At 42.9% G+C, this 26,660-nt stretch overlaps 2 protein-coding genes across 3 annotated transcripts in view; both read left to right on the forward strand.

The window, feature by feature from the left end:
- The window catches only part of LOC128456311 (hyccin 2), a 40,870-nt gene extending 32,846 nt beyond the window's left edge, over nucleotides 1-8,024 (forward strand). Inside the window, exons 12-13 of one of the 2 annotated variants that reach the window (XM_053440411.1) lie at nucleotides 611-781; nucleotides 3,459-8,024. In XM_053440411.1, the coding sequence (XP_053296386.1) occupies nucleotides 611-781; nucleotides 3,459-4,108 (821 nt within the window). In that variant the 3' untranslated portion in view covers nucleotides 4,109-8,024. The remainder of the gene's footprint in view (nucleotides 1-610; nucleotides 782-3,458) is intronic. The other variant, XM_053440412.1, reaches the window with a different exon arrangement.
- A 1,441-nt stretch (nucleotides 8,025-9,465) lies between these two features.
- Nucleotides 9,466-26,541, forward strand: trpm2 (transient receptor potential cation channel, subfamily M, member 2). The gene is made up of 34 exons (XM_053440410.1): nucleotides 9,466-9,522; nucleotides 10,586-10,689; nucleotides 12,150-12,223; nucleotides 12,450-12,621; nucleotides 12,718-12,898; nucleotides 13,879-14,045; nucleotides 14,168-14,348; nucleotides 14,469-14,530; nucleotides 14,597-14,785; nucleotides 15,242-15,344; nucleotides 16,632-16,744; nucleotides 17,501-17,878; nucleotides 18,067-18,204; nucleotides 18,301-18,430; nucleotides 18,530-18,675; nucleotides 18,804-18,916; nucleotides 19,240-19,338; nucleotides 19,459-19,681; nucleotides 19,903-20,021; nucleotides 20,101-20,233; nucleotides 20,713-20,884; nucleotides 21,338-21,518; nucleotides 21,637-21,818; nucleotides 21,916-22,048; nucleotides 22,491-22,578; nucleotides 22,735-22,819; nucleotides 22,936-23,081; nucleotides 23,189-23,253; nucleotides 23,542-23,571; nucleotides 23,667-23,753; nucleotides 23,845-23,923; nucleotides 24,011-24,112; nucleotides 24,832-24,930; nucleotides 25,173-26,541. Exons 1-34 carry the CDS (start codon nucleotides 9,468-9,470, stop codon nucleotides 25,287-25,289), a joined length of 4,446 nt encoding a protein of 1,481 aa, XP_053296385.1. The 5' UTR covers nucleotides 9,466-9,467; the 3' UTR covers nucleotides 25,290-26,541.
- Nucleotides 26,542-26,660: the final 119 nt, after the last annotated feature.

The raw sequence follows: 26,660 nt of genomic DNA on the forward strand, positions 1-26,660 counted from the left end.
ACACATGCAGCGAAGTGAACCAGGCCTCAATGCAAGAGACATCGCAGCAGAAGAGGCAGCACAGTATTTCATTAGTAGTTTGGAAGGGAATCAAGCAGAAGGACCGGTGATCCGTTAACCTCACGAGCTGTTCCTGTTTTTTTTTTATTAGTAAAAGGCCACAAGACGGATCTATTTGGTGAGAAAATGATTTTTCTGGTGTTTGTCCTCAGCAGTGAGAAGACAACCTTCTCTTGTAACCCAGTCACACCATGAACATCGTCCAAATGGTGTTTTGTGTCATTTATATTATGTAGCTGTGGTCATGTAGTCTCTGTGTTGCAGTGCCTGTGCCGCCCATTTTGTCTTAAGTGTTCTCTGTGCTTCGTATTTCAATTTTACAATGAATGTTTGTGGTTTAGGAGAAACTTCAAAACAAAATGGTGCCTGTAGAGTCTTCTGACTCCATTTTACCCAGTAGATGGGCAATTAATGGAGCAGTTCATTTTTAAGATATGAGTTCCATATTTTGTAATTTACACACCTGCTGTGCCAATGATGAGACCCGACTCGTTTGACGCTTGCTGCCACTAAAGAAACGCGTTTCCCCGTCTGTGTTGTTGACTCCCAGATTGTTTTGACTACTCAGCCGATGCAGAGTTGAGCTTCATCGTCAATCCTCCTAGCCCAGTCCACCACCACCGCCACACTCCCTGGGTCGCAGCAGCCAAAGAAGAAAGACGAGGGCGAGCTCACAGCCACCGCAGCGGCAGCAGCATCATTCCCCCGATCACACTTGAGGGTAGGGGACAGGGGCGGACGCTCAGAGAGGAGAGGGTCTCAGGAGGAGGCGCCCGCTTCCATCTGTATCCTCCCCAGCCTCCTCTTCCTCCTCTTACCCCCTCTCCAAGTCGAGGGGCTTAACTCTGCTCTTCCCATTTTGGCTTTTTCTTCACTTCCCCCAGAGTATACTAACTCATCCAGTTTATAAGACCCTCAGCCAACAACCCCTCTACTACCAGACAGCTACTGTTTGTCATCTCACAGAAGAGTGGAAGAGTTGCCTATTCTGGGTTTGAAGGAAGTGTTGCTAGTGGCCATTTTGCATGGGCCTGTAATCATGTCATATCCTGCCTCTATCCTCATCATGCATCCTCCAGCGTCTGACTGCTAGACTGCTACCCTTGTCACTCACTGAGCATGTCCAGTGCCCAACCTGCAGCATAACCTTTTACTCTTGGGTTTTCTCAACCCTCCATGTCTAATAATTGGCTTTATGGATTCGATTTTTTCCATAGTGTTACCCTAAAAATATGTTCGTTTTACAAACCCGGCACAAAGTACCCAAAACCTTTTTCACGCACTGTCCCTCATGATGTTTGAGCGCCATATGTTTTGGGTCACTCAGGCCAACGGCGTCCATCTGCTGCCACCATCCTGCAGAATGAGGCCTTCCTTTGTTTTTTTCTGTCCAACAGCTTTATTGTTTGCTCATTTTGTGTTTTTCCTCCGCTCAGTGAATGGGATCGAGCCCTTCATCATGCATGCACATGCCACAGCAAGCTTCAATCTTTTCCACTGGAACATAAAACCCTGGAACACTAAAACTTGAAATGACAGGACCGGACAAACAAACAAAATTCTTGGTACAACTAAAGCTATTGACTTGACTACCTGCCAGGACCTCTCAAATGGCCCGTTTTGTCTTGTTGAATGGGTTTGTCCGTTTCCATGTGTGGAATGTCGTAAGTCGAGTCCCATTCCCAAACTTTATGGTCAGTGTTTGTCTGCAGCACCATCCCGTCTTCTTCCCATGATCTTTCAAAGAATCCTCACGTGTTTTATTGATTCACCAGTCAGCAAAAAAGTGATTATCTTACAGATTTATCACCCAGCATCTGTGCACTAACTGGAAATTCTTTTACAGAAAGAAATTTATAATAGCACACCATTTTTGGGGCTGGTATTGCAGGTTTAATCCTGTTAACTAAGATTGTATTTTCTTTGCGTAATAACCATTTGCAAAGGGATATCATAATGTTTTTGATAGATTTCCCCCATGATGTCTACAACATAAGTGCTATTGTAGGTCAAAAAAAATAATGGCGTGAGGGGAAACCTAATCAAATTTCACTCTGCAGTTAAATGTAACCGTAAAGAAATCCTCATGAAATTAAATCAGCCACTTTATTGTGTTAAGTATCTAGACTTTATATTATAAAAAATTGCAGCACAAGGAAATGACTAGACACCAGTAGCAAGCGTTATGTAACCAAACTGGAGTCAAGGTTAATTCATTCAAAAACGCTGGTTCAGTCCTTTTGCATTGTGCCCTTGTGTGTGTGACGTCTGGGATTGGGTTGGCTTGTGATGGCTTGCAGACAGGCCCGCTTTTCAGCCTTGTGGCCTGTCAGCCCTAACTGGTGTGCTATTGATCTGATGCAGTGTACGGCTTCGCCTCAGCGGGCTCCACAGGCTCGTCTCAGCCGGCCAAACCATGTGACCACCAGGCCAGCGTTGTGGGAGAAAGGAGGGATGGGGCTGGAGGGGAGAGCATGTGTCTTCTCTCCATGTTATGTGCATGTCAGTCCTGGTGCTGCCTGCGGTTCCCTGTGATCCAATTTCTGCTTGTCCCAACAATGCATGACGGAGACAGACGGCTGATTCTGTGCCTCTTCTTTTAACAGACGTTTTCCTCCATATTGTATGTCAATAACCTTGATTTTTTTTTTTTTTACCTAACATAGTTTATCATCTTTTTCTCTTCCAGCGTTCAAACAATGAGGTCTTAAATGGACTAAGACTGTTTTATGTTTAGATTTCTTGAGCTCTGTCCTGTGCCTTTATGAATTCAATGAAATTATCACCAGATAGGAAATGTTAATGCTTAATATTTTAAATGAGGCTCTCCTCACTGATCAAACTGGTTATTGAACTCACACTTTTCCTAAACCTACAGCCAGTCATTCTTTTAGTCAATCTGGATTACGTCATATCATCAGAGCTCAAGGTCATTGTGCACTGTATTGAATTGTTCTTCAGTCTGGTACAAGAGTGAGCTAATGAACCAGTACGCTCTGACAAGAGGCAGTGTTACTGCTGGCCTGCATGAAGGCTGATAAATTAGACTCCTCTGCATTGTTTTAAACACTGAATGTTACTGTCACTGCACAGTAGTAGTTCATTAGTTTATATTTGGCCAGTTGACATCACAATTAATGAGAATCAGCTACAACATTTTCGTCCTTTCACGAGATTACTGTGAAATTTGGTGTACTTTATTATAAGTAGCTATTTAAATATTTTAGAAGTTAATTTCTAAAAGTAAAATTTAACTTTGTTCTACAGGACTGAAAGCAAAAGGTTTACGTTTGCATCACAGTCAGATATTAGTCAGATTTGTCATGTCAGGTGTTGTCTTCTTCACCCACTTCTCCGTTGATCTATCATCCTTTCTTCCTCTGTATGTTCTTGTTCAGATGCTGATGGCATGAGCGGTGGGGAGGATTCCTTCAACGTCAACGACCCAGACGAGGGTTTCTCCTCCGGGGCTTCCAACAGCAGCCAGCCCAGCGGCATCAAGGCAAGCGGCAGTGTGGGGCCGCGGGGCGGCAGCCTGAACAGCAGCAGCAGCAGCATCAAGAAAGCCATCACAGCCCGGCTGTCACGGGACAAGGAGAGGGAGAGGGATCGAGAGAGAGCAGCGGAAAAACAGGCTGAATCGTCTACTGACCACCAGGCAGCTGTGAGGAGGCATCACCAGAGGCAGCAGTCGCCTCCAGCCAGCATCACCTTGGATTCCATTCAGCTGAGCCCCATAAAGAAGAACCTGAGCTTCCCTGTCGGGCCCACACTGGTGCGGACTGGAAGCACCTCCTCCAGTAAGTCTTTTGACTGCATGAATTTCAACATGAACGGAGGCAAGGACGAGCCAGAGGAGGCACTGGGAGGCTCAGACAAGGAAGGGGAGCGTCCGGCAGGCGGCTCCCACCGCCACTCCACCATTAGCCTGCAGGAGGAGCACCTGGTCAGGCCAGAGGATGCACAGGACCTCCTGTCTCCTGGAGCTCCCCTCACCAAGCAGTCCCGGTCCCCCAGCTTCAACATGCAGATCATATCACAGGTCTAACATGCAGTGCAGGGCATAATACACACACACACACACACACACACAGACAAAACCTAACCATAAAGGCGAGTTCCCACCGAACATGGTGTGATTTCATACAAAGTGAATCGAGTTGAGATATTTGAACCTCGGGCGTCAAATTAGCGTAATGCGATGTTTCCTCATCCAATCAGCGCTGAGAATGACACTCCGCCGTGGCCCTGGGACCGACCCGAACTAGAGAGTGATCAGACCGTTCATTACTCAGCCTCAGGTGGCTTTTGAAACCACAGTCATCCAGACCAAGCTCCTGTAGGAGCCGGTGACAGTCCCCGAGCTGTGTGCTGTTCTGGGTGGGCTTGTGGACCCACACACAACAGCGCTGGCTGCCCCGGTGTTTCCAAAGTGTGCACGCGATTAACCCGAATAAACACAAATGAACCGCATTCGGTGTGAACACACCATTACAGCCTGACTACTACAACTCCTGACTACCTGTGCATTAACGTGTGTGTGTGTGTGTTTGGGAACAAACTCTTTCATCATCCATTAAATAAAAATTGTCCTGCAGTTACTGAGAACGCAACAAGTAAAGTAGTAAAATCATAACAGCCCACTTCTGTAACCACAGTGGAGCGTTTAAAAGAGTCACTGCTCTCTTTGTGGAGAGAAAGTCATAAGGAAGCCACGCTAGCTGAAGGGGAAGTATGACCTTTCAGAATTTTCTTCAGTTCATGAATCAGCAATAACACTTATCGTCGCTCATGTGGAGAAGAGTTCTCTTCATTCCTTCCCTGTCATTCCCGGGCTCACGTGCAATCGTTCTTGCTGATTATCTTCCTTCTTAATTGCTGTTTGATGAAAATGGTTTTACGGGGTGAAATAAATCTTTAAATCTTTAGAAAATAACAATCCAAAGAAGATAGATTTTGTTTTTGTTTTCGTTCACTTTGCTGATGTCAGATTTTGTCGGATCCAAATGATTCTCAGCCCATGACTTAAATTTTATTGTGAAAATTATAATAATTATGATCGGATTTGATCCATAACACTTTTAAGATTGTTGTTCAACCAAACTGGAATGTGATGAGGGTTTGTCTTGCCGCAGACTTTCAACCAGGCAAATCATGACTGTGCAGCTACAGGAGGAAAGAATTCCTCTTGTGATTTGATATAAAACCCGAAACTTGAGTAGGAACTGGATAAAACCATTGAGAAGGTGCAGGTTTGTGTCTGAAGCTAAAGGCAATGACTGTATTTTATATTGGGATTGTTTTGTCTGGTTTAAACCGTTGCAGTCTGAAAGCACTTGTTGAGGCTTGTGAGTGGCGTTGTCTCTGATCCGTTGAATTTGCCGCTGGAGGCTCGTACTAGTCACGGTGCATCAGCAGTAACCATGACGGTGGTCTTGTGCTCTGATTGGATGCTCATGAAACATTTTGTTCTACCTCATTGTGTGTTCACCTGCCACTCAGACACCTGTCTCCCAATCAGATGCAGGATTAAAGACCCCATTAGGTTTGAAACCGGAGCACTCGACCAGTATAGCGAGGGACCAGTGTGGTTTCACACTGCAGCTGTAACGACACTGAAGAATCGGTTCTGACTGAATTTCTGGTCCACGCATTTCAGTTCAATCACATTGTGCACAAGCTCGCGCTGCAAAACGAGAACACAACCTCTGTCTTCAGGTTTTCATTTTCTCTTGTCATATATCAAACAACCACACGGGGGCTTAACCTGATAATTTACCAAGAGAAATGTCCTGCTTATCTTTTTATTTATGTAATGATTTTCAAAGTGCAATTTTGTTCTCCTCACGTGCATGGAGTTGGATCTTCTCTGCTGATAAATGCCTGCATCTGCGCAAAGCACTAGCTAGCCTTCTGTAGTGCTCCCTGCCCAGACTGAGTGGTTTAAAACTTGTCTGCTTGTCTGCATGTTGCGTTCCCTGCAAAGCACTGCTGTTTTTTTTAGATGCGTGATTTACGGCCAACAAGTCAAACCCAAGTCTCGTCTTCTGCCAGATGTGCCAACACACATCCTCTTAATCTTTTTTCGCTTGGGTGTCTTAAGTTAAAAATGCCTTTTTTCTGTTTACTTGTCTTATTTTAAATTTAAGGCACAAAAAAAGGGATGTTTGGACGTGTGGCTCAACGTGCCCTTAGATGCGGCTTCACCTTTTTTGCCATGAACCATCTCTTCACTCGTCACTTGTGTGTGTGCGACACACTGTACTTTCACAATCATTACTAAGCTTTGCTGTTCACGTTAAAAAGCAGTATAGTAAGCGTCTGTGTACTGTAGCCGTCAGCTGTTGTATTGCATTTCCCCGAGTCTTGCTTACGTGCTCGTTGAAAACGAGGGTGAATGATTAATGTGTATATAAAAGTCAGTTCAGTCTGCAGTGAAAATGTCACACACTCGCACCCCTGCTGTGCTGAAAAGCCGTCACACGGCCACTGCTCCTTTGTGCTCTTCCACCTCAAACGTTTCAGTCCAATCAGTGTATGATTGCTGGCTCTTGGGCCTCACGACGCTCCTCCTCCTCCTCTTCCTCCTCCTGCTGGACTGGACTGCGGAAGAAGAAGAAGAGTGCAGTTCGCGCTCTCACCTGGTCTGTCTGCCATCATCCTCTGTGCTGTGTGGCTCCCAGCGGGCCGTGTTACCATTTGCTGTATTTTGCTGTGAGTTGAGTGGCACCTTTTTGCTGTTTTTAAAACTGGTGAAGTGTTCATGTCATTAATATACGAGTGCCCCTGACCGAGATTTACCAGCAGCCATGTTGGTACTGTATGTTGACTTGGAGTAATCCCTCAGTGTCTGGTGTTATTTGCATGTGATCAGGGTGGGAAATGAACGCCGGCTAGCACACGTCTGATTGGCTGTGGCTGAATATTTTATTTTCCATAAAGTTTTATCAGCTCAGAAATCCTCACATGGTCCACTGACATTTCAAAAAACCTCTTCATGGTTGTGGAAATACTCCGTAAACCTCGTACCAGGTCAGCTGTTGCTGCTGGTGGACAACGTTCATTTCCTGTCCTGCATGTGATAACCGTGGGCTTTGTTTTCATACAGTATAATGCACTTTATTCCATCCACCTCTCTCCTCAAGATAGTTATAAATGATATATATATATATAGATGTGCAAATGTGTATACACTAAATGCAGGGTTTAATTCTCTTTAAAGTAGTACTATTATGTGATGTCACATCCAACACAATGCTATTTTTGTTAGTCTAAGGGTACAGCTATCTATTTTTATTTTTTCATTTCAAAACCAAAAAAAAATGTTCCGTGGTCTAGAAGGTCTCAGGAGATTATCAAAATGCCACATTTCAAAACGGCAGCACCAAAATTTCTGTTCTTGAAGTCAGAATTGATTCTATGCAACATGTTTTCCCCTTTTTACCCCTTTTGTTTTTGTTTTCGGTTTTGGTATATGGGCTCTCATTAATCCTTGTCGGGTGGGATGGGGCTGATGCGTTTAAGCTGATATTTAAGGTGCGAGTCCTCAACAGCATCCTCATTCAACAGATCCGTTTGTACACCCTGCTGTGGTGCCACAGAGCAAGCACCTCTCATGTGGGTCAAATACGAGAGAAAGCCACGTGTGGACTTCTGATGCATGTTGAGCCCTCATGTCCGTTTGCTCCTCTGTGGCTCAAAGACGTCGGCCAGTGTATGAAATGTAAACAGACGATCAGTGATGAATCGAATATTGATGCTTCGAGGGAAGCTGCTGTAAGATGTGATAACACTGTACCACTGCTGTTGTATAAATGGAGAGAAAGACTTATTTTAAATCTTGTAAATATCGAATGTACAAAGGTGAGAGCAAGGTAAATTTAAAAAAACAACCGAGGATCAGTCTGATATGTAGGGAGAAATTAATCTGTATATTGTTGAATAAATATTGTGCCGTAAGGGATCCAAGTGTCTCTGCTTTGTGTGTGATTCAATACGATGCTGCTCATTCTCACTCATCACCATGATGAAGCTCTCAGTCTATTTCTATCATTTAAACCAATATCCACAGTACAAGCTTTCCATTCTTATCCTTCTGCACCAGTGACAACCAGTGGCCGGAGCCATGTTTTCAGGTGGTCCGTCCATATGTTCATATGTTGGTACGTCTGTCACTTTTATTCTTGTGAACACATTTTGTACAAATGCTCACTTGGAATCAAAGATGAAGAACTCTGACGTTAAAGTTTAAGTCACTCACTTCACAAAAAAAACTTTTGCATTGTGAGCGCTTTATTTTAAGAATGCCTCGAGAAAAGCTTTTAAATTTTGGCACAAATGTTCACTTAGACTCAGAAATGAACTGATAAGATTCGGGTGATGAAGGGTCACAGAGACTTCATAGGAGTCTGGAAATTAACTGATATAAACTGAAACTGCAGTGGTCAGTGGCACAACACAACCACACAGGAAGTTCTGGATTTAATCTTAGTTTAGTCTTAAAAAGATCATAGTTGCTAATAATATGGTAATATATGATATTTAGGTTATAATTAGACAGTAAGAAATAAAGCTATTAGATTTAATAAATAGAAATAAAGAGTTTGCATTTGATTGACACATTTCTCAATTATTGATTTGTTTCTATTGTTTAGTACAAAAAAAAACAATGTTGGGGATTTGGACTCCAGCTGGTGATTAACAGGTGTCACCTTTGTGTTTGATAAAGCTTTGATCAGTTATATGCAAGTTTGTTTGATAAGCTCTTTCTGTCACAATGAAAATCCTCTGAATCACGTTTCATTACAAAAAGGTCTCACATCTCTCCTGCAGAAAAACTGACGGCTGAGTTCAAGCACGTGACCAGCTGTGATTATTGGTGAGGTGCTGACATCTGGTGGTGGAATTTCAGAACAACCGGGAAATCAGATTACACAAGAACAATTCATGAAGGTCTGATGTGTCATTCAATGTCTTCATTGGCAACTGTGGTGGTTGATACCACATGAGAGGGAAGAGTTCTAGTAGCCTGCTCACAAACTGAAGGATCCGATAGACTCTATCAACAGGTCAAAGCAACACTATGTAACTTGTACTGAGAAACAGCGCCCTCTGCTGCCACTAGTGGTGAATAATAACAAATAAATAAGCTGTAATTGCCCTAACTTTATTCAGGATCTACTGGTCATTCTTTCTTAATGAGTTTTCAGCACAGACACTGTTTTAACACCTGAAAACCAACCAGCGCTCCATTCAGTAACCAGATCCCCTTGGGACAATACTCTGAAGGTGTCACCTGGCAACATGTGTTGTTTGACAAACTGTTGTAACGCCTGGAAAATGACATGAAACACAAACCACACGACTGAAAGTGTGTGTTGCTCCAGGCAGACGCCGGAAACCCCTTCATGCTCCTGCTGTCGTTCGTCCGCGTGAGAGGAGCGTCTGAAGACAGTACGAAGGGTAAAGTTATCTAAAACTCACCATAACTTGTCACTTCTTTGTCTTCAGAAATTATATAAAGTGTGTTTTGCTGACTCACCTTCTTGGGTGTGTTGAGCTCAAATATTTATATTTATATATATATACATATTACATTTTTTGGGTGGTCAGGTGAAACTGACTGGATGATAGCTTCTCTTCTCTCTGAGCATATTAGAGACACTTAAAGAGAAGGGGGGGTAATTTGATGAGATTTTCATTTTATTATGAGTATAAAGTCATTATTGCAATTATAAGGTTGATATGTTATTATAATTAACTTTAAGTACAAAACAAGTAATTACACCAAAAATAATAAAGGCGTTATAATTACGATAGAGAGGTTGTAGTTTTACAAGAAAAGTCAAGTTTACGCCGTGTCATATTAGAGGAGGAAAATCTGATCATTCTATCGCCTGCGTTTGATTGAGGAATGTGGTTTACTTCTTTAGTTATGCTTTAGTTTAGGTATCACAAATAATAAAAAATACTTAATCATTTGGCATATCAGCACCATATTTTCAGAAGTATCAGGACTTTGAAAAGATTGTGCAAGAAACTGTCTATTTGGCCTTGTTTCCGTTTAATCACATTGGTCTGAGAATATTACAACATTATTTTCGAATTTCACCAAATGTGGCCCTAACACTATTGTAATCTCAATTACGACTAAATTCTCAAAATCTTTTTTTGTTAATGTCTTCATCGTACTGTCCAGCTGGGTCATCCGAAGCATTTATTGCCACTGTAGAACATGATGGATGAATAAGTGGATCAATGTAGACTTTCAAATCCATGTGCTGGAGATGAGAGCTCCTTGCTCGCTGCTCAAGGGGCCTCGGTGCAGGAAGAAGCGATAATGAACAACAGATCACATGTCGGGGAGATAAAAGCCCTCGTCAGAATACTGAAGCACCATCACTCTAAAGGTTTTATAGATGAGGATTGACTGTCTGCCTCCACCTCCAGTGTGCGTTCAGAGCAGAAGCTTGCAACTTATCTTCTTATAGTCAAACCTTAGACCTTTTGTTTGTGACTTCCTCAGCAATGCTGCAGAAATCTGAGAACAAGGTCCAACCAGAGGGATTGATCAAGCAGCTGCAGCAGAGCAAACATGGAGTAAATCAGGAGGTTTCTGGATTTAAAAGGGTGAGTGTGCGCCTGTTGTATTTCTCCTCATGATCAGGGATCATTACTCAACAATTACCATGGTGAGAAGGGACGTTTACTCACTAGTAAAAGTGACTGTACGGCAATGGATGAACCAAAGATTAAATAAATCCAGTTCAAAGGGTAAGGTTTTCATTCTAAGTGCCTGTAAGGGAGTAAAATAAAAGCATTTTGTGGGAAATAAATGATCCGTATGTAATTTTCCATTAAGAAAGCAGCAGAGGAGTCTGATACGTTTACTCGTATTGAAACCAGTGTAATCAAAACGCAGAGAAGAATCAGACGACCAGACAAAAGGTTCAGTTCAGATGAGGCAACAAGAAACAGACGAAAATCCACAGTCCAAAAACATAAATACATGTTGTAAATGGGTTAGCATTGCTGGGAGAAACACTTGAATGGATGGACATGAGGGTAACAAGACAATCTGGCACTAAACTGTAGAGAGGGGGGGGGCTGTATAAAGGGGTTTACCAGGTGGGGAAGGCAGGGACAGGAAGCTAATCAGGTGGCAGAGGTCAAAAGTTAAAACAATATTTATTTTTCTCATGAAACTTTCATTAGGTCAAGGAAAGACATGAACTTTATTGATATCAGAAGATACATACAGTGATAGACTCAATGCTGTCTGCCTACGATTCGAGAAAGGTTTCTTGTCAAAAGCAGAATGACACTTAAAAGATGGATGTAGCAACAACATAGATGTCTGTGAATATAAAAACAGAAAAAACAAGACTAATAATGTGAGAGAAAGTTGAGCCATTAAAATAATAATTGAATTCCAGTTAATAACATTCAGGCTGAAGTGCAGCTCGGGACAACATTTTTTGTCCAGTATGTTTTGTGTGGATAATATTAATATATAAGATGTTAAAAAAGATGGGGAAACACTATCGGTATAAATCATAAAATCAAGAGCACCCCAAAACTGGGCTTAGATACAGTACTTGAGTGAGTGTACTGTATTTTTGTGAAAAACATGAATTATATCCCTTAAGTACGACAAATAACTCTGATCAATATCAAAAACTGCAAAATGTATCCTCTTGTAACAAAAATAAACTGCATTATTTTTGCTGTGTCATGATATTAATCCACTCTCAGTAATGCAGTATTTTATTGATCCAGAACCGGTGTCGGGCAACGTTCTGTCCGATGAGGAGGAGGCTCGCTCAGATTTTCCTCTGCTGTGTCTCAGCACTGACATCACTGACATCACTGATGCAGTGTGCTGAGCCAGCACCCACAGCCCCGGCTGCAGAGGCTCCTCTCTCCTCTCATGCTGCCGGGCTGTCGGCTGTCTGGTGGGGCAGATCTGAGCAGTGTGGCCCTCCCATGTTGTGATGGGAGAGGCTGAGGTGGAATCGGAGCTGGTTCACGCTCTGGCTGTCAGCGTAGCCAGACCCTCTAAGCATCTCTCTCTCTCCCCTTCCTTCCAGCGCTGTGCGTTCGGCTCCTGGATCAGGGAGAACATCTGCAAGACGGAATGTCGCCTCTTTGAAAAAGGTGTCAGGTAGGCCGAGCTGCTTTGTGCTGTGTCGGTTTGCTGAAAGGTGGAAGTGACCTTGTTGATGTTGCCAGTGCACAATGACACGGAGATACTAAAGAAAAGCTACATGAATGAATGTATTAGTTCTCCCCAGCAGCTGCTACTCTCATCACACTGTCTGCTGAGGGACTAAATATCAACACTGCCAGGTATGTGCTCATGTTATGCCCCTTTGTCCTCTGTGACCCAGCAGAGAGGACGTATGTAAGTGTGGTTACTCAAAAAACGATCATGTGGAAGAAGCCATCAAGCCGGAGGACTTCACTGGGGAGTCGTGGGACAAACACAGACACGTTCATGAAGTCCCCACCGATGCCTACGGAGACATCAGCTTCGGTGGTTCGGGCCGAAAGACAGGAAAGGTGACCCGATCCTTTCTCTCCAGTATGTCAACATGAGTGAAGTGAAAGCAAATGTGTCTTCATCCCTCCCTTCCTTTCCACCTGTGTCCATCACAGTATGTGCGAGTGTCCGCAGACACCAGCCCTGAAGACCTGTACCACTTACTGACAGAGCAGTGGAAGCTTTCTCCTCCCAACCTGCTGATCTCAGTGACCGGAGGAGCCAAGAACTTCTACCTGAAGGCTCGTCTCAAGAACATGTTCCACCGAGGTCTGATCAAAGTGGCCCAGACGACAGGTCAGTCAGCCGGAGAGAGAGACGTGTGAGGGAGCTGTCCAAGTGTCATAATGATGTTATGCAGAAACATATTAAGTATCAAATCATTGGGGAAATATCCAGCACTTTTAATAAGTCACTGTTTGATTGACATTTGTAAATCGGGTCATTTCCTGTTGGTTTATTGTGCAGGAAAGCAGGGGCGGATCTGGGGCAGGGCCGGGGGGGCCCAGGCAAAACATTTGATTGTCCCCTGATTTAGAAAAATCCTCGAACCACCCTGTAGTAAAGTAACGTATTTTTATACTAGATGTGAAAACAGTGTGAAGATCAGCTGTGCAGAAAACATTATAAAGTATATAGACCACACATTTGAGGTTTGAGGTTTTTAAATCTATGTGGCCGGAGGAACTTTGTTTTCAGTTGTTTGTCTGTTGTTTGTCTGAGAAAAAAAAACATACGCAGTTCGAGTTGTTTGTCTTTCCTTCCCATTATTGCAAGCATGATATCTCAGGAACGTCTTGAGGGATTTATTTTCATTTCTTTTATTCATTTATTTCGTCGAGTCGAACAGAACCTGGTGTGATTATTGTTGGTGAAGTTTTATGTTGTTTTATCTGGTTTGAGCAACGTCCCCTCCAATTAAATTAAATTTTAAAGCTGCAGGGTTGAATGATATTTCAGACAATAGAGGGAGACAGTGAGCTTCCAGTTTGGTTTCAACATGACAGTACCCTAATGCATACAAGTTGTACCTGAAGTTATAGCTTTACCAGTTTGATATGGAAGAACCATGAACCAGTGAAGAGCCCAATACACACTTCCCCCCTTCCCGGGACAGTTGAGTTTATCTTTGATCTCTTGAATGTTGAATAGCACAAAGACTGGAAACTCAGGAAGTCCCCGCAGCCCCACTCCACTGTCCCGTGTGTGAACATGAACCTACTCTTCATCATGATGTTTCTCTGAGATTGAATTTGAAGATGTTGTGTTGCTCACAGGTGCCTGGATCATCACCGGTGGCACCCATGCAGGTGTGATGAAGCACGTGGGGCAGGCTGTGAGGGACCACGCCCTGAGCAGCTCCTCCACACACGGTCAGATCGTGGCTATCGGAGTCGCGACCTGGGGAGTGATTCACAACAGAGACGCCTTGGTGAATTCAGAGGTTTGAAAAACACACTTACACACGGCTTCTCTTTCTCGTGATGCGTTGTTAAGTCGTCTTTATAGAATAGATTCATCTTTCGATATCATTTCAATCCTCTTATGCCACCAACTTCGCTGCAGGGTTGTTACCCAGCCCATTATTTGATGGACATCAATGGCCAGGGCCGGCTGTCCTGCCTCGATAACAACCACACCCACTTCCTGCTGGTGGATGACGGGACCAACGGACGCTACGGTGTGGAGATCGAGCTGCGCAGTCGTCTGGAGAGGTGCATCTCCGGGAAGCATCTCGGAAATAAAGGTTAAAAGCAACTGATGCATTGTCTACAAATGCAGAAAGCCAATACAGATAGCATCTCAAATCTGTTCTGTTTCATCTACCCGGCTTTTAATATAGATTTTTGTATTGTCCAAACCACAGTGAGCGGTGTGACCATCCCTGTGGTGTGTCTGGTTTTGGATGGAGGACCAGGCACTCTGAATGTGAGTCATCAGTTCCCAGCCTCCTTGTTGTTGTCTGTCTATGTCTGAATTTGCGTCTCCTTTCAGACCATCTATAATGCCATGATAAATGGAACACCTTGTGTGGTCCTGGAGGGCTCGGGGAGAATAGCAGATTTGATCGCCCAAGTCGCAGGACTGCCGATGAAGCGGGTTACTATTGCCCTTGTCTGCCAGTTGATGAAGAAGTTCTTTGGCCAAGAGGATGAAACACTGGTCATAACATGGACCAAAATGGTACGTGATCCGATCAACACCTCAACAATTACAGATGAATTACTGCGGTTTATTTCTGTAGTTTTATTTAAAACTGGATTAGATCTCATCATAGCCCAGAAACTATGCTCCAGAGGGTTTTACTGGACCTCAGTGCTGTACTTGATTTGATGCAGTGGATCATAGTGTGGAGGATGGTGGATCCCTTCATCCTCTACTGTTCATCTAACTTGTGGTGCACCTGAAGTCTGTTTCACCTCTTCCTCTTGGACTCATCATCGGGAAAATATAATAATCTTCATTTTTAGGCTGACGACATTCTGCTTTACGTTACCTACAACACATGAGGATAAAAGCCATCTTGTCACTCCCATTAACTAAATTAGCGACATTGAAAAGAGCCATGCAAACATAATGACTACCTTTCAGAACGTTTGATTGCCTGGCTGTCCCCACCCGGTTCGTTGTCTGTTGCAGATTCAGGACATCATCCGGTTGCCTCACCTGCTGACCGTGTTCAGAGTAAGCGAGGACAGCCACGGAGATATGGATGTTGCTATTCTTCAAGCACTACTCAAAGGTAGGAGTAGGGTTTCAACAAAATATTTAGTAGCTGGCTGGACAAACTGAAGTTGCACAACACAGTATTAAGAGCATCAATATAACAATAATGTAACGTAACAATTATGTTGCTTCTCTGAGAAGTAGATTAATGGACTGAGGTATCAAATGCTGCAAGTTTGAAAACCAGCAGAGATATTTGTTCTGATATTTTTTACTTGATAATTTATTTTAGTTGCAGTTGCTACAAATGATCAATTATAGAAATGAGTATGTGTAAAACACATTCTGCTTTGTGAGTGTCTTGATTTTTTTATTTATTCAACCCCTGTAGAACAAGCTGAATGCATTAAGGAAAACTGAGCCAAAATGCACTAAAAGGAAGTGAGCCCTCCACCCGGGACTCTCACTTAATGCTCTGACCATGATGAATCACCACTCTAGCTGAACTCTGGTGCACATTGTTTCCATGAGCGAGCTCCACTGCAGTAATTATAATGCATTTCCAGGCAGTGGTCCTGCTCACTCAGCTGCTGTAGATCCATAGTTTTGTAGTCTCAAAATTCTCAGGGTATCTTTGTTGTAGTGTAAACACAATTTGCAACCCGGACAATATAGCTGCACACGTAACACTTAACTGTGTAGATAGCAAAATAATCGATTTGTCAACTGAGTGAAAATTGATCATCAAATTTCTATTTTTAATAAATATTTTTGTCACTAATCAAACAAAAAGTGCAACATTTACTGGTTCCAGCTTCTCAGATGTGAGGGTTTGATGCTTTTCTCTACTTTACGTTGCATTTAATTGAACTGTTGGTTGTGTTAAGGTTTTAGTTAAGGTTTGGACCCCAAAGCAGGCACGAACAAACAGACACAACAAACAACACAACACCAAAACACAATCCTCACATGTTGGACAAAGCGATTTGAAGACATCACCTTGAATTGAGAACGACCTCTACATTGTCTATGCCACTTATCCTTTGACGGTCATTGGGTTTGTCCAATGGGTGAGAGAGTCACAAAAAGATCCTGTCTGAACCAAGAACTGTGAGACGACAGCGCTAAGCTCTGCACCACCAAGCTGCTCACAATATTCTGAGAGGTTATGAGTTTACAATAAATCAAATAATAAAAAAGGATAATGATCATCATGAACAGTGGAACTAGCTGCTGGTTTAATCGTCATATAATGAAAAACTGAGCTCTGCATCAGTCAATCCAACTTAATCCAAGTTCTCTACATCTTAATATGATTTATCACTCTCCCTCTTAAATGGTGTCAATCTAATTCTCTGCTCAGCTTCAAGGACCAGTGAGTCACACTGCTGGAGGAGGCAGCTGGAGCTGGCTATTGCCTGGAACCGAGTGGACATAGCTGAGACTGAGATTTTCACTGAAGAGAGCCAGTGGAAGGTGGGTCTGTCCATTACACAACATAACAACGACACCATCTTTGATCTGGCCCACAAACAGCCTTCTCATCCCATCACAAACTAACTATATATAAAGATGGACGACATGACAGCTCCCGAAAAGTGAAGCCAAAGTGTCTCAATCACCACCTGGTGGCTGGCTGCAGCATAGGTCATAATTACGGCCTCCTCCATGTTAGCAGATTGTATAGACCAAATATGAAAAGGTCAAAATACACATTTTCTCGTAGATGTTTTATATTTAGGACGTTTTTATCACGTCGATGTTTATTCAAGTGCAAATTTTTCTTAAAGTCTATGATTTCAACTTGTGGCTGTAAAACAGAGAGGACTAAGTTGAAAGGAGAACATATCATAATATCAAATGGAGATTTAAGAATACAAGTAAAAACAATAAATCGATTTTGTATTTATCAATTTTTAAATCTAAATTTTGTTCTCTGTAATACTCGAAAAAAATTGAATGTTTTATTTGTAAAAAACAAATGTCAAGCTTCATCCAAATATAAGGTTGATAGCCTCATATTCTAAAGATTTTAGAATACAAGGGGCAGAAAATATCATAAATTAGTATGAACGATATCATAAAAGGTATGATTCTTTCTCCCTTCACACATGAACCTGACATTAAAGAGTTACCAGTCCCTTCAATGAAACACAAGCAATCAAATATCTCAAAAATAGTGTATCACACAGAGCACTGGGATGCTGATTGTGCCTTGTGATCTCACTTTAGTCCAGTGACCTCCACTGGGCCATGCTCTCCGCCCTCATTGGCAACAAGCCTGAGTTTGTGAGTCTGCTGCTGGAGAACGGCGTGAGTCTGAGGGACTTCCTGCAGGACGAGGAGACGCTGTGCGAGCTCTACAAGCAGCTTCCCGGCTGCTTCTTTCTCCGCCGGCTGGCCAAGCGAGTTCAAAGCTCGAGCAGGACCAGGGGACAAAAGTTCAACATCAGGCGTCGAACTCGCCGCAGGCAACCTGAAACCATCTCCATGACTCACGTGTGCAGTGAGGTGCGTCGCCTGCTGGGCAGTTTCACCAAGCCCCTCTACCCTCCTCCCACCAACAGGGCATACCACTTCAACATGGCTATTGAGGAAACGTCCACATCTGTGAGTAGGTTTATCCATCGTACATAGTCTCTTCTCAAAATGAGCGAGAAGAAAAAAAACTGCGATTGAATAAATTGAATAAACCACTCAAGGTTAGACATTTATGACAATTATACCAGAATAGTTCTGAAATCATTTCTAGAACCGTTCATCAATTAATGCAATACTTTTCCTAACGTTCCCTCGAGCTGTCTAAACATCAGTGGGATTCCGGAGGTCCACTCAGCGAGGACAAGGTGGAAGCACAGAGGGACCCAGGCACACACCTTTTCCTCTGGGCTGTCGTCCAGAGCAATAAGGAGCTGGCGGAAATTTCCTGGGAGCAGGTGATGAAAACAAATTTGTGTGGACAAAGGTTTAAAGTTGTCATGTTTTTTTCTCTGTGTCTGTATCTGTATCCGTGGTTGTGTTTGTTTGTATAGTGCAGAGACGGCATTTGTGCTGCTCTGGCCGCCAGCAAGATCCTGAAGAGCATGGCCGAGGAAATTTGTGATGCGGACGAGGCAGAGGCCATGGAAGAGCTCGCCGATCACTATGAGAAACACGCCATCGGTAATAATACCCCACACATAATGAGTGGCTTTACTGTACGGACAGTTATTTTACCAGGTTAGCATTTATCTTCATTGTGTGTATGGGTGTGTGTCTCAGGTGTGTTTAGCATTTGCCACAACAGCGATGAGGAGCGGGCTCAGAAGCTGTTGGTCCGTTCATCACCGTTTTGGGGAAAGACGACGTGTCTGAGGCTGGCACTGGAGGCTAATGATAAAAGCTTTGTAGCTCAATCAGGAGTCCAGGTACAGTAAACTTCTTTAGATTTGTTCGAATCTGATAATTTTTGCCTTTGATTTGTGAATTCATATCTCGATGAATGGGACCTTATGCATGATGCCATCTGCTCACCTTCCTGTCTGTCCTCCTTCAGGCTCTTCTCACTCAGATCTGGTGTGGTGAGCTTTCAGTGGACAACCCTGTGTGGAGGGTGATGGTCTGCATGGTCTTCTTCCCCCTGATCTACACTGGCTTTCTGGTTTTCAGGTCAGTGTAAAAGTTTAGACAAGATGACTCTATGGTTGGTGTCAGACATGAACAGAACTTTGGACGTTTTCCGGAACTTTTCTTGCCAGCACCCTACTAATAGGACATTAGAATTCATTAGAGAAGATCCATTTATATATATTTAATCTTGCTGTTCTTTTTGTCCAACCAAACATGGTTCGTTATTTTAATTTATAACACATTTATCAAAGATGAACATGCTTCGATGTGAATGTTATCTCAGTTTACAGCCATGTCATTAATATGTGATTTTATGAACACATCTGTGACGGTTATTATTGATGTTATGATTTTCACTCTAGACCAGATGAAGTCATCCACAGAGAAAACGAGAAGAAAGAGGAGATCAAGACAATCGAGACTGTGACAGGAAGTACAATAAGAACTAACTCTCGTGCCTTGTAAGTACTTATTTGTTGACAATTTATCAATACAATGATTAAAGATAAAAATGCCACTTGGGTATGATAACAAAATATATAACATGAAATATAATCTGTATAATACCATTCTGTCCACAGTGACCCCAGCCAGCAGCACCTGAAGCCTCTGAGCAGCTGGTCCAGACTGGTTTGTCTCTTCAGCTCCCCACAGGTCAAGTTCTACTGGAATATCGTGTCTTACTTCGCCTTCCTCTTCCTGTTTGCTGTGGTGCTCATGATCGACTTCCAGGCTACGCCCTCTGTAGGGGAGCTGCTGCTCTACATCTGGCTGATGTCTCTAGTGTTTGAGGAGATCAGACAGGTGAGAGGCTGCAGTTAGCAAACACACACACACACACACACACACACACACACACACACACACACACACACACACACACACACACACACACACACATAGGAGTTGACCCTTTTTATTGGAACTAATTACTGTGTCAACAGAGTTTTTCTTATTTGAAAAAATATATGATTTATTGATCACTACATCTTCTACAAAATAAATTGTCCCCTCTCTCATCTCAGCTCTTTCATGATCCTGATGGTTTTGGGTTTCGTAAGAAAGCCAAGATGTACATCCACGACCTGTGGAATATTTTAGACGTCCTCTCCGCCCTCCTGTTTATTATTGGCCTCGCTTTTAGGTTAGTTTCCTTCCTGTCAGACAAACACTTGAGTGCTCCCGCTGCGCTGCATGGGTCATCTGTGTATTTTCTATTTCAGGCTGACGTCCGAGCTGTTCTACGCGGGTAAAATCCTCCTCTGCATCGACTTTGTGGTCTTCTGCCTCCGCCTCATGGCCATCTTCACTATCAGCCGAACTCTGGGACCCAAAATCATCATAGTCAGGAGGATGGTGAGGGGGTTACATGCTGACCTGAGGGAATATGCTGCAAAAAAAACTTTATCCGACACAAAAAGAGTCTCCACTGGGCCTCTGTCTGGTGTCTGCAGATGAGTTGTGCTGTTTGTGTTGAATATAATGTGTTTGTGTTGAATATAAGGTGTTTCTGAGTTGAATATAAGGTGTTTGGGTTGAATATAAGGTGTTTCTGTGTTGCGGTTTTCAGTCTGACCATCCTCAAAGATGGAATATTCATTCAGCTTGTTTCAGTTATTCCTTTCATGATTTACATGACAATATTTGAGCTGCAGTGCAGCCTATTGGAACTTTTAGCAGCAAACACATAGTTTTCTAAAGTACCGCACCTCAGTAAAAGTCGGCCACCAGATGAAAGTCACCGCTGTGCATACTTCACATGTTGCTCGTCAAAGTATCCAGATGTGTCCATTTCTTCTTCTGTCTTGTGACTGTTGTGTCCGTTTGTCCTCCAGATGACGGACTTGTTCTTCTTCATGTTCCTGCTGAGTATCTGGGTGGTGGCGTACGGCGTGGCCAAACAAGGCATACTCATCCACAACGACAATCGGCTGGACTGGATTGTCCGTGGGGCAGTGTACGAGCCATACCTCATCATATTTGGAGATTTCCCCTCCAATATTGATAGTGAGTAAAGATGGAGAACAGTGTTTTTTTTAGTAGTTGAAACATTTTGTAGTTTTAATTATTCTTTGTATGTAAATACAGTTATGCCTCCATGACAGAGACAGCCAATGTTCGGAGTCATTATGTTTTTTGGGTGTTTCTTCTGCCTCATTCTTTTGAACACATGACAACTCGAGTGAACGTTCACTTGGACTCACGGATGACCTGATTAGAATTTGATGGTTGAAGGTCAAAGGTCACATTGTCTTCATATGATTCTGGGGGGAAAAAATGTAAAGACTGAAACTGAACTGGTTGGCATAGGAATACAACCACAGGGCAGAAATGTCAGTTTTACAGATTAAATGTAGATTCGATACACCAAGGAAAACACTCTTTCCGCCTTTTGACATTGAAGTTTTTTTTTTTTTTAAGAATTTACCACAAAGAAAACAATCTCTTTGCCCTCTGCAGATACTGCGTTTGACATCGACTCCTGCACCATGAACGGCACCGATCCCCTGAAGCCCAAGTGTCCAGTGCTGAATGAAAACCAAACGCCAGCCTTCCCTGAGTGGCTCACCATCATCATGCTTTGTATTTACTTGCTCTTTGCCAACATACTGCTGCTCAACCTGCTCATAGCCATCTTCAAGTGAGTTCCCCTCAACACGGCTATCATCATTTAATGAGTGAGACATTTTCCCTCGTCTCTTGTGCGTTTGTGTCTTGTTACATTCCTGCGTGTCGGGTCCCGATGCATTCTCCCGCAGTTTCACGTTCCAGCAAGTGCAGGACAACACCGACCGAATATGGAAGTTTCAAAGATATGAGCTCATTAAGGAGTACCACAGCCGCCCAGCCGCCCCGCCTCCCTTCATCATCCTCGGCCACCTCTACCTCTTCATCAGACATGTTGTGCTGTGCAAGCCGCCCGTCAGGTCCAAGGAGTTCAGTGAGTATTGAGTTAATAACTTCAGGCTATTGACTCTATGATGCTATGCTGCAGACTTCTAAGGTAGTGACGCTGAGCATGTGACACCGTGTTTCAGATAATAAGCTTTCTGAGATAGAGGACGAGGACCTGTTGTCCTGGGAGGCGCTGATGAAAGACAGATACCTGATATCCACAAAGCAGGAGCAGAGTCAGAGCATGGAGCGACGCATCCTGGACACAGCCCAAAAGTAAAGTCCCACAGGAATGTAGCTGCAAAATAATCCTCTAGGATACTGTTGTCTTCGTGAGACTCTCATCACTCCTTTAATACATGTTGTGAGCAGATCAAACAAGGTTTGTAAACCTAAAGGTTACCTCCCCAAATTGTGGGTAGAGACCAAAACAGAGCTAAAAGAAAACATGACGTTGCTCTGTAACAGTTGGATATGCAAATATCCAATGATTATGTAAAGAATTTGCCACATCCACTTAAAGATACAAAAATGTCAATATCCTGTTTACAGTTTGTTACACTGCCCTCTAATGGTCACAAAATCCGTTAAAACAGTTCTAAAGGCATAGTTTGTCGATTTGGGTGAGAACATAAACGTCACTTTCACGTTTGTCCATCCTAATAGACCAGGAATGATATTCAAACAAATGACTTACCGTTCCTGTTTGTTTCCTGAGGGTTACGACAATAGCAGATCGGTTGGAGAGGGAAGAGGAGCCGAGCTCTGCTGCCATGGTGAAGAGACTGGCCCGATTAGAGGAGCAGGTTGTGACCTGGATTTTTCTTATCACTACTGTTGCACCTGTGTCTGTGAGATTTCACATATTCTGTGGGAGCGAGCGAGGGCAAAATCGGTCGTCTTTAGCTTTATATAAGCAGCCATCACTCAGTATTTGACCCACTTCTGTTATGTCTCATCAGGTTGCCCTGTCAACCCGAGCCCTGCAGTGGATTATGGACAATCTGAAATCTCTGAATCCTGCCACAAAAGAAGCACAATCACTGAGTCAGGAGCCAAATTCCTCATTCACCATCGTTGTTGATTTAACTATTGTTATTTTGCAGTTTTATTTTGTGTTAAATCTCCTTTTGTTTGCACTCTTATTGGATTCTGCCCTGCAGCATCACCTACAACAGATGAAACCCCTGACACTTTGATAAATGTGTCCGAGAAAGAGGACGGGTTCCACGTGAACGCCCGTCGGTTTCACTATCCAAACAGCAAGATCCGGCGCTTCCCTGTGCCGGAGGAGAAAGTGCCCTGGGAGGTAATTCTCACACAGCGCATCTCTACCACAGATTCATCAGAGCTCTGCACGAAAAGATGGTCTGGGTTTGTTGAATCTGGTTTGATTTTGTGTCCTCCTCTTTTAAGGTCAGTTTCAGCTCCTACAACCCAACTCATTATGCCTCCGAAGACAGTGGGGACCATGTGGATGGGTAGGATTTATTTCATTCATGATGTTATGTCCCTTTATGACTCGTTGTGAAGATACCTTTTCAATTAGTGTCTTATCAAAATAACCAAATATTTTCCTATTGAAGGAGACCTATGCTTTCTCTACTGTGTTATATAGTTTTTTTTATTTTTTATTCTGCTAGTCTGGCATTTAATGAATGAACGTCTGCTTCAGATTGAAGTTTGACTTTCTGACCTTAACTCCACTTTCTAATTAATATCTCCTCTCTTCTCATCCCTTATATTTAATCTCTTCCTTCTCAACACAGATTGAAATCCGAGGCAAAAGATAATTACAGGTATGATATAACATAAGAGACATAAAGCATCAAATGACACTTATAGCAATCATACATGTCTCGATGTCTGAAAAATGTATGTCCTCTGTCATCAGAAACCCAGGAGGGAGGACTGGCCTCAGGGGACGAGGTGCACTCAGCCAACTGGGTCCAAATCTGAACCTAGACCTTATTGTCACACGGTATAACGATTTGTGTGCTCCTGCAATGTCTGTTTACCTGCCACTGCATTGTATGGCACGATCTATGGTTCTTAAAGTTTTTTTTTTCCAGCTGGCGAGACAGTGAGAGATCTGCTTTGGAGTATCTGGCAGTCTGGGACGAGAGCCAAAGAAACTTGGCTTTTCCTGGGGTGAGTCCGACTGTTTGTTAACTTCAGGGTTTTTTATCTTTACTTTTGTAGATGTTCAAATAAATCTAAAGACATTTAAACCCTCAGGGACCCGTCCAACCTGATGGTCTGCTGCCTGTGACGCTCAAGAAAACCATGGGAAAGACACTGTTTGAGAAACTAAATGCAAAAGTGTCAGAGGGAACAAAGGTGGGTCTTTTCAACACATTGTCTTCTGATAATTTAACACCAGATAGACAAGTTCACAGTCAGCAGTAAAGCGTATGAAAAAAACAAGTGGAGCAGTGAATAAATAAAAGTTCGAAGAGGTGGAGGGGTACACAAAGCAGCAAGACCAAACCAGACACCAGGGGGCAGGCTTGTGTGATTTGCAGCTGGTGACAGGAAAAGTTACATTTTCATGAAAAAAAAAAGACAGTTGTGGATTAAATAAAAGTATATAAAGATTTATGATATGACGGCTCCCCAATAGGGAAACCAACTCCTCCTGATGCCCCCTGGTGGCTGGCTGAAGTTTAGGTCATAAACCCTGCCTCCTCAGTTCATATATAGGTTACTAGCTTCACAGCTAAAATGAACATTGCTAACATTATGCTTCTAACTAACATTATATTATCAGTGATTGCCCCATTCTGTCTTGCACTTTCGAACCCTCGGCTCTGAGAGCTTTGGCTTCAGGCATCACAGGTTCGAGACCATCATTGTCCTCCCTCACACTAGTGTCAGCCTCAGGGGTTTACTGAAGGGGTAAAGACCTCCACCTCCAAAGAGCCCTCAGTGGCAGGTGCATTATGCTTTACTCTGTTTTTCTAAAGCCTAGTAGGGATGTGACCGAGCAACTCCTGCCTCACACATCTTGACACTGACAGCGATGAACCTGTGGCGGCTGTTGTGTTACTGTGTTCCAGGTGTCTGAGGGTTATGTAGATGACTGCAGGAACACAGATGACGCCTGGGTGGAAACCACCGTCCTAAACATTCACCTGGACAGAAACAGCCATGTGATGGTAAATATCAATAACACGGTTTACAGAACATTGCTACAGTACAATAGGTAGAGCAGCTATTATCATGCCTCTGCACTGGCAACAACCGCTGCCTGCAATATGTTGTGAACACAATATCTCAGATTTAATGTACTGCAAACATACACTTGCAGTATTTGGTTTCTCTGCCTTTAGGGGATAACTATGAACTATAATGATACATAATCAATTACTACTATGTTTGATCATCTTCTTCCTCGTAGTTGGTGAGCGGCCACGGCTTTCCTCAGTGGCAGGAGGTGAGCAGCAAAACCAGACTGGGCTCACACCAAAGAGACTCTCTGCGGCAGGTCGCCGGGCTGCACAAGATCAAGTTCTGATTTCCACTCGGCTGTATCTGTCAATGTGCCTCCTCATCCACAGGTTTACAGGTTCACTCTGCTGCAGGGAGAGCAGCCGAGGAAAGAAAGGACAGAGGCTAAGATGCTGTTAAGCCATAATGTATGAATGTATGCTGCCGTGGATGATTTTTTACAGATGTCATATGACATTAGACTGAATGTTTAGTTTGCACACTGTGTTGTTCACTTAATGCAGTGCGATGAGTTGACATATGAGAATGTATAGGGTGAATTCAGGTAAACTGGGACATTGAGGGACACCTAAGCTTTAGTCTGTTTATTTCCTCTTCCAACAAAATCTAGTCAAAAATACTTTTACTGTAGGTTAGCATGGATATCATATTACTGAAATCACATGACTTCATGATGGTGGGGTAAAGTTGCTTGTTAAGTGTCAATCGGGAGATTAAAAGTTAAGGATATAAATCCGTCATGAATTAGACAATGTTCCTGATTGTTATGAGATCATGTTTGAGATGTATTCAAGCAACAAAATATGCTTTGACTCTGGTTTTATTTTTTTCCCCAAAAATCTGGGACGGTCATTGAGGTTCTCTAAATGGAGGAAATATGCACTCAAAGACTGAAGTAAAAAAAGATCAACTAAAGAGAAGTAGCAGATGAACTTCAGTTGTCAAACAGGAGTTAATGGTAGATACAGTCTGTCCCTGTCTGTTTAAACTGATCTTCAGTCAGCTAACACGTTATCAGTTAGCTCTCTAGGGCAGAGATGATCCAAAAAGCAGGGAAGAGTGCAGGGTGAAAAAATAAAGGGGAAAAGAATGTAAATTCGTCCTATTATAAATTGTACTACAGTGCTTCATACTTTTACATCTCACTTCCAGAGGGAATATTTGATTTATTACTTTACTGTGTTTATCTGACAGGATGGTGAGTTACAGAAATGCAGATCATAATGTATTTTAAATAAAATACAAAACAATTCTGTTACAATACTACAATAATATGACCTATACATATATACATCTGAGAAGAAGTTATTTGATTTTTGAGATATTTAGCTGCTACTTCTCCACTTTGAATGCAGGGCTTTCACGTGTATTCAAGTACAAGTTCCTCTGAGGACTTTATTCTCCACTTCTGACAAACTGCTCCCAATATTCCTCTTGTGTCAGGCGCTGGTATATGTTGCACTTTATGTCACATGTGACCTTTATCTAATCAACCACTGTTGACCTCTGTGATGAATAAAAACCAACCTACAACTTTATCATCGGTCTCCACTGCCCCTTCTCTCTGCTTGTTGGGGACACCTCATTGTTTTGAACTCATTCATCACACATGTTACACTTATGGGATTTTTTTCCCCAGCAGGGGTTTTCTGCACCT

Source organism: Pleuronectes platessa, chromosome 14, assembly GCF_947347685.1.
Source record: "Pleuronectes platessa chromosome 14, fPlePla1.1, whole genome shotgun sequence".
Lineage (NCBI taxonomy): Eukaryota > Metazoa > Chordata > Actinopteri > Pleuronectiformes > Pleuronectidae > Pleuronectes > Pleuronectes platessa.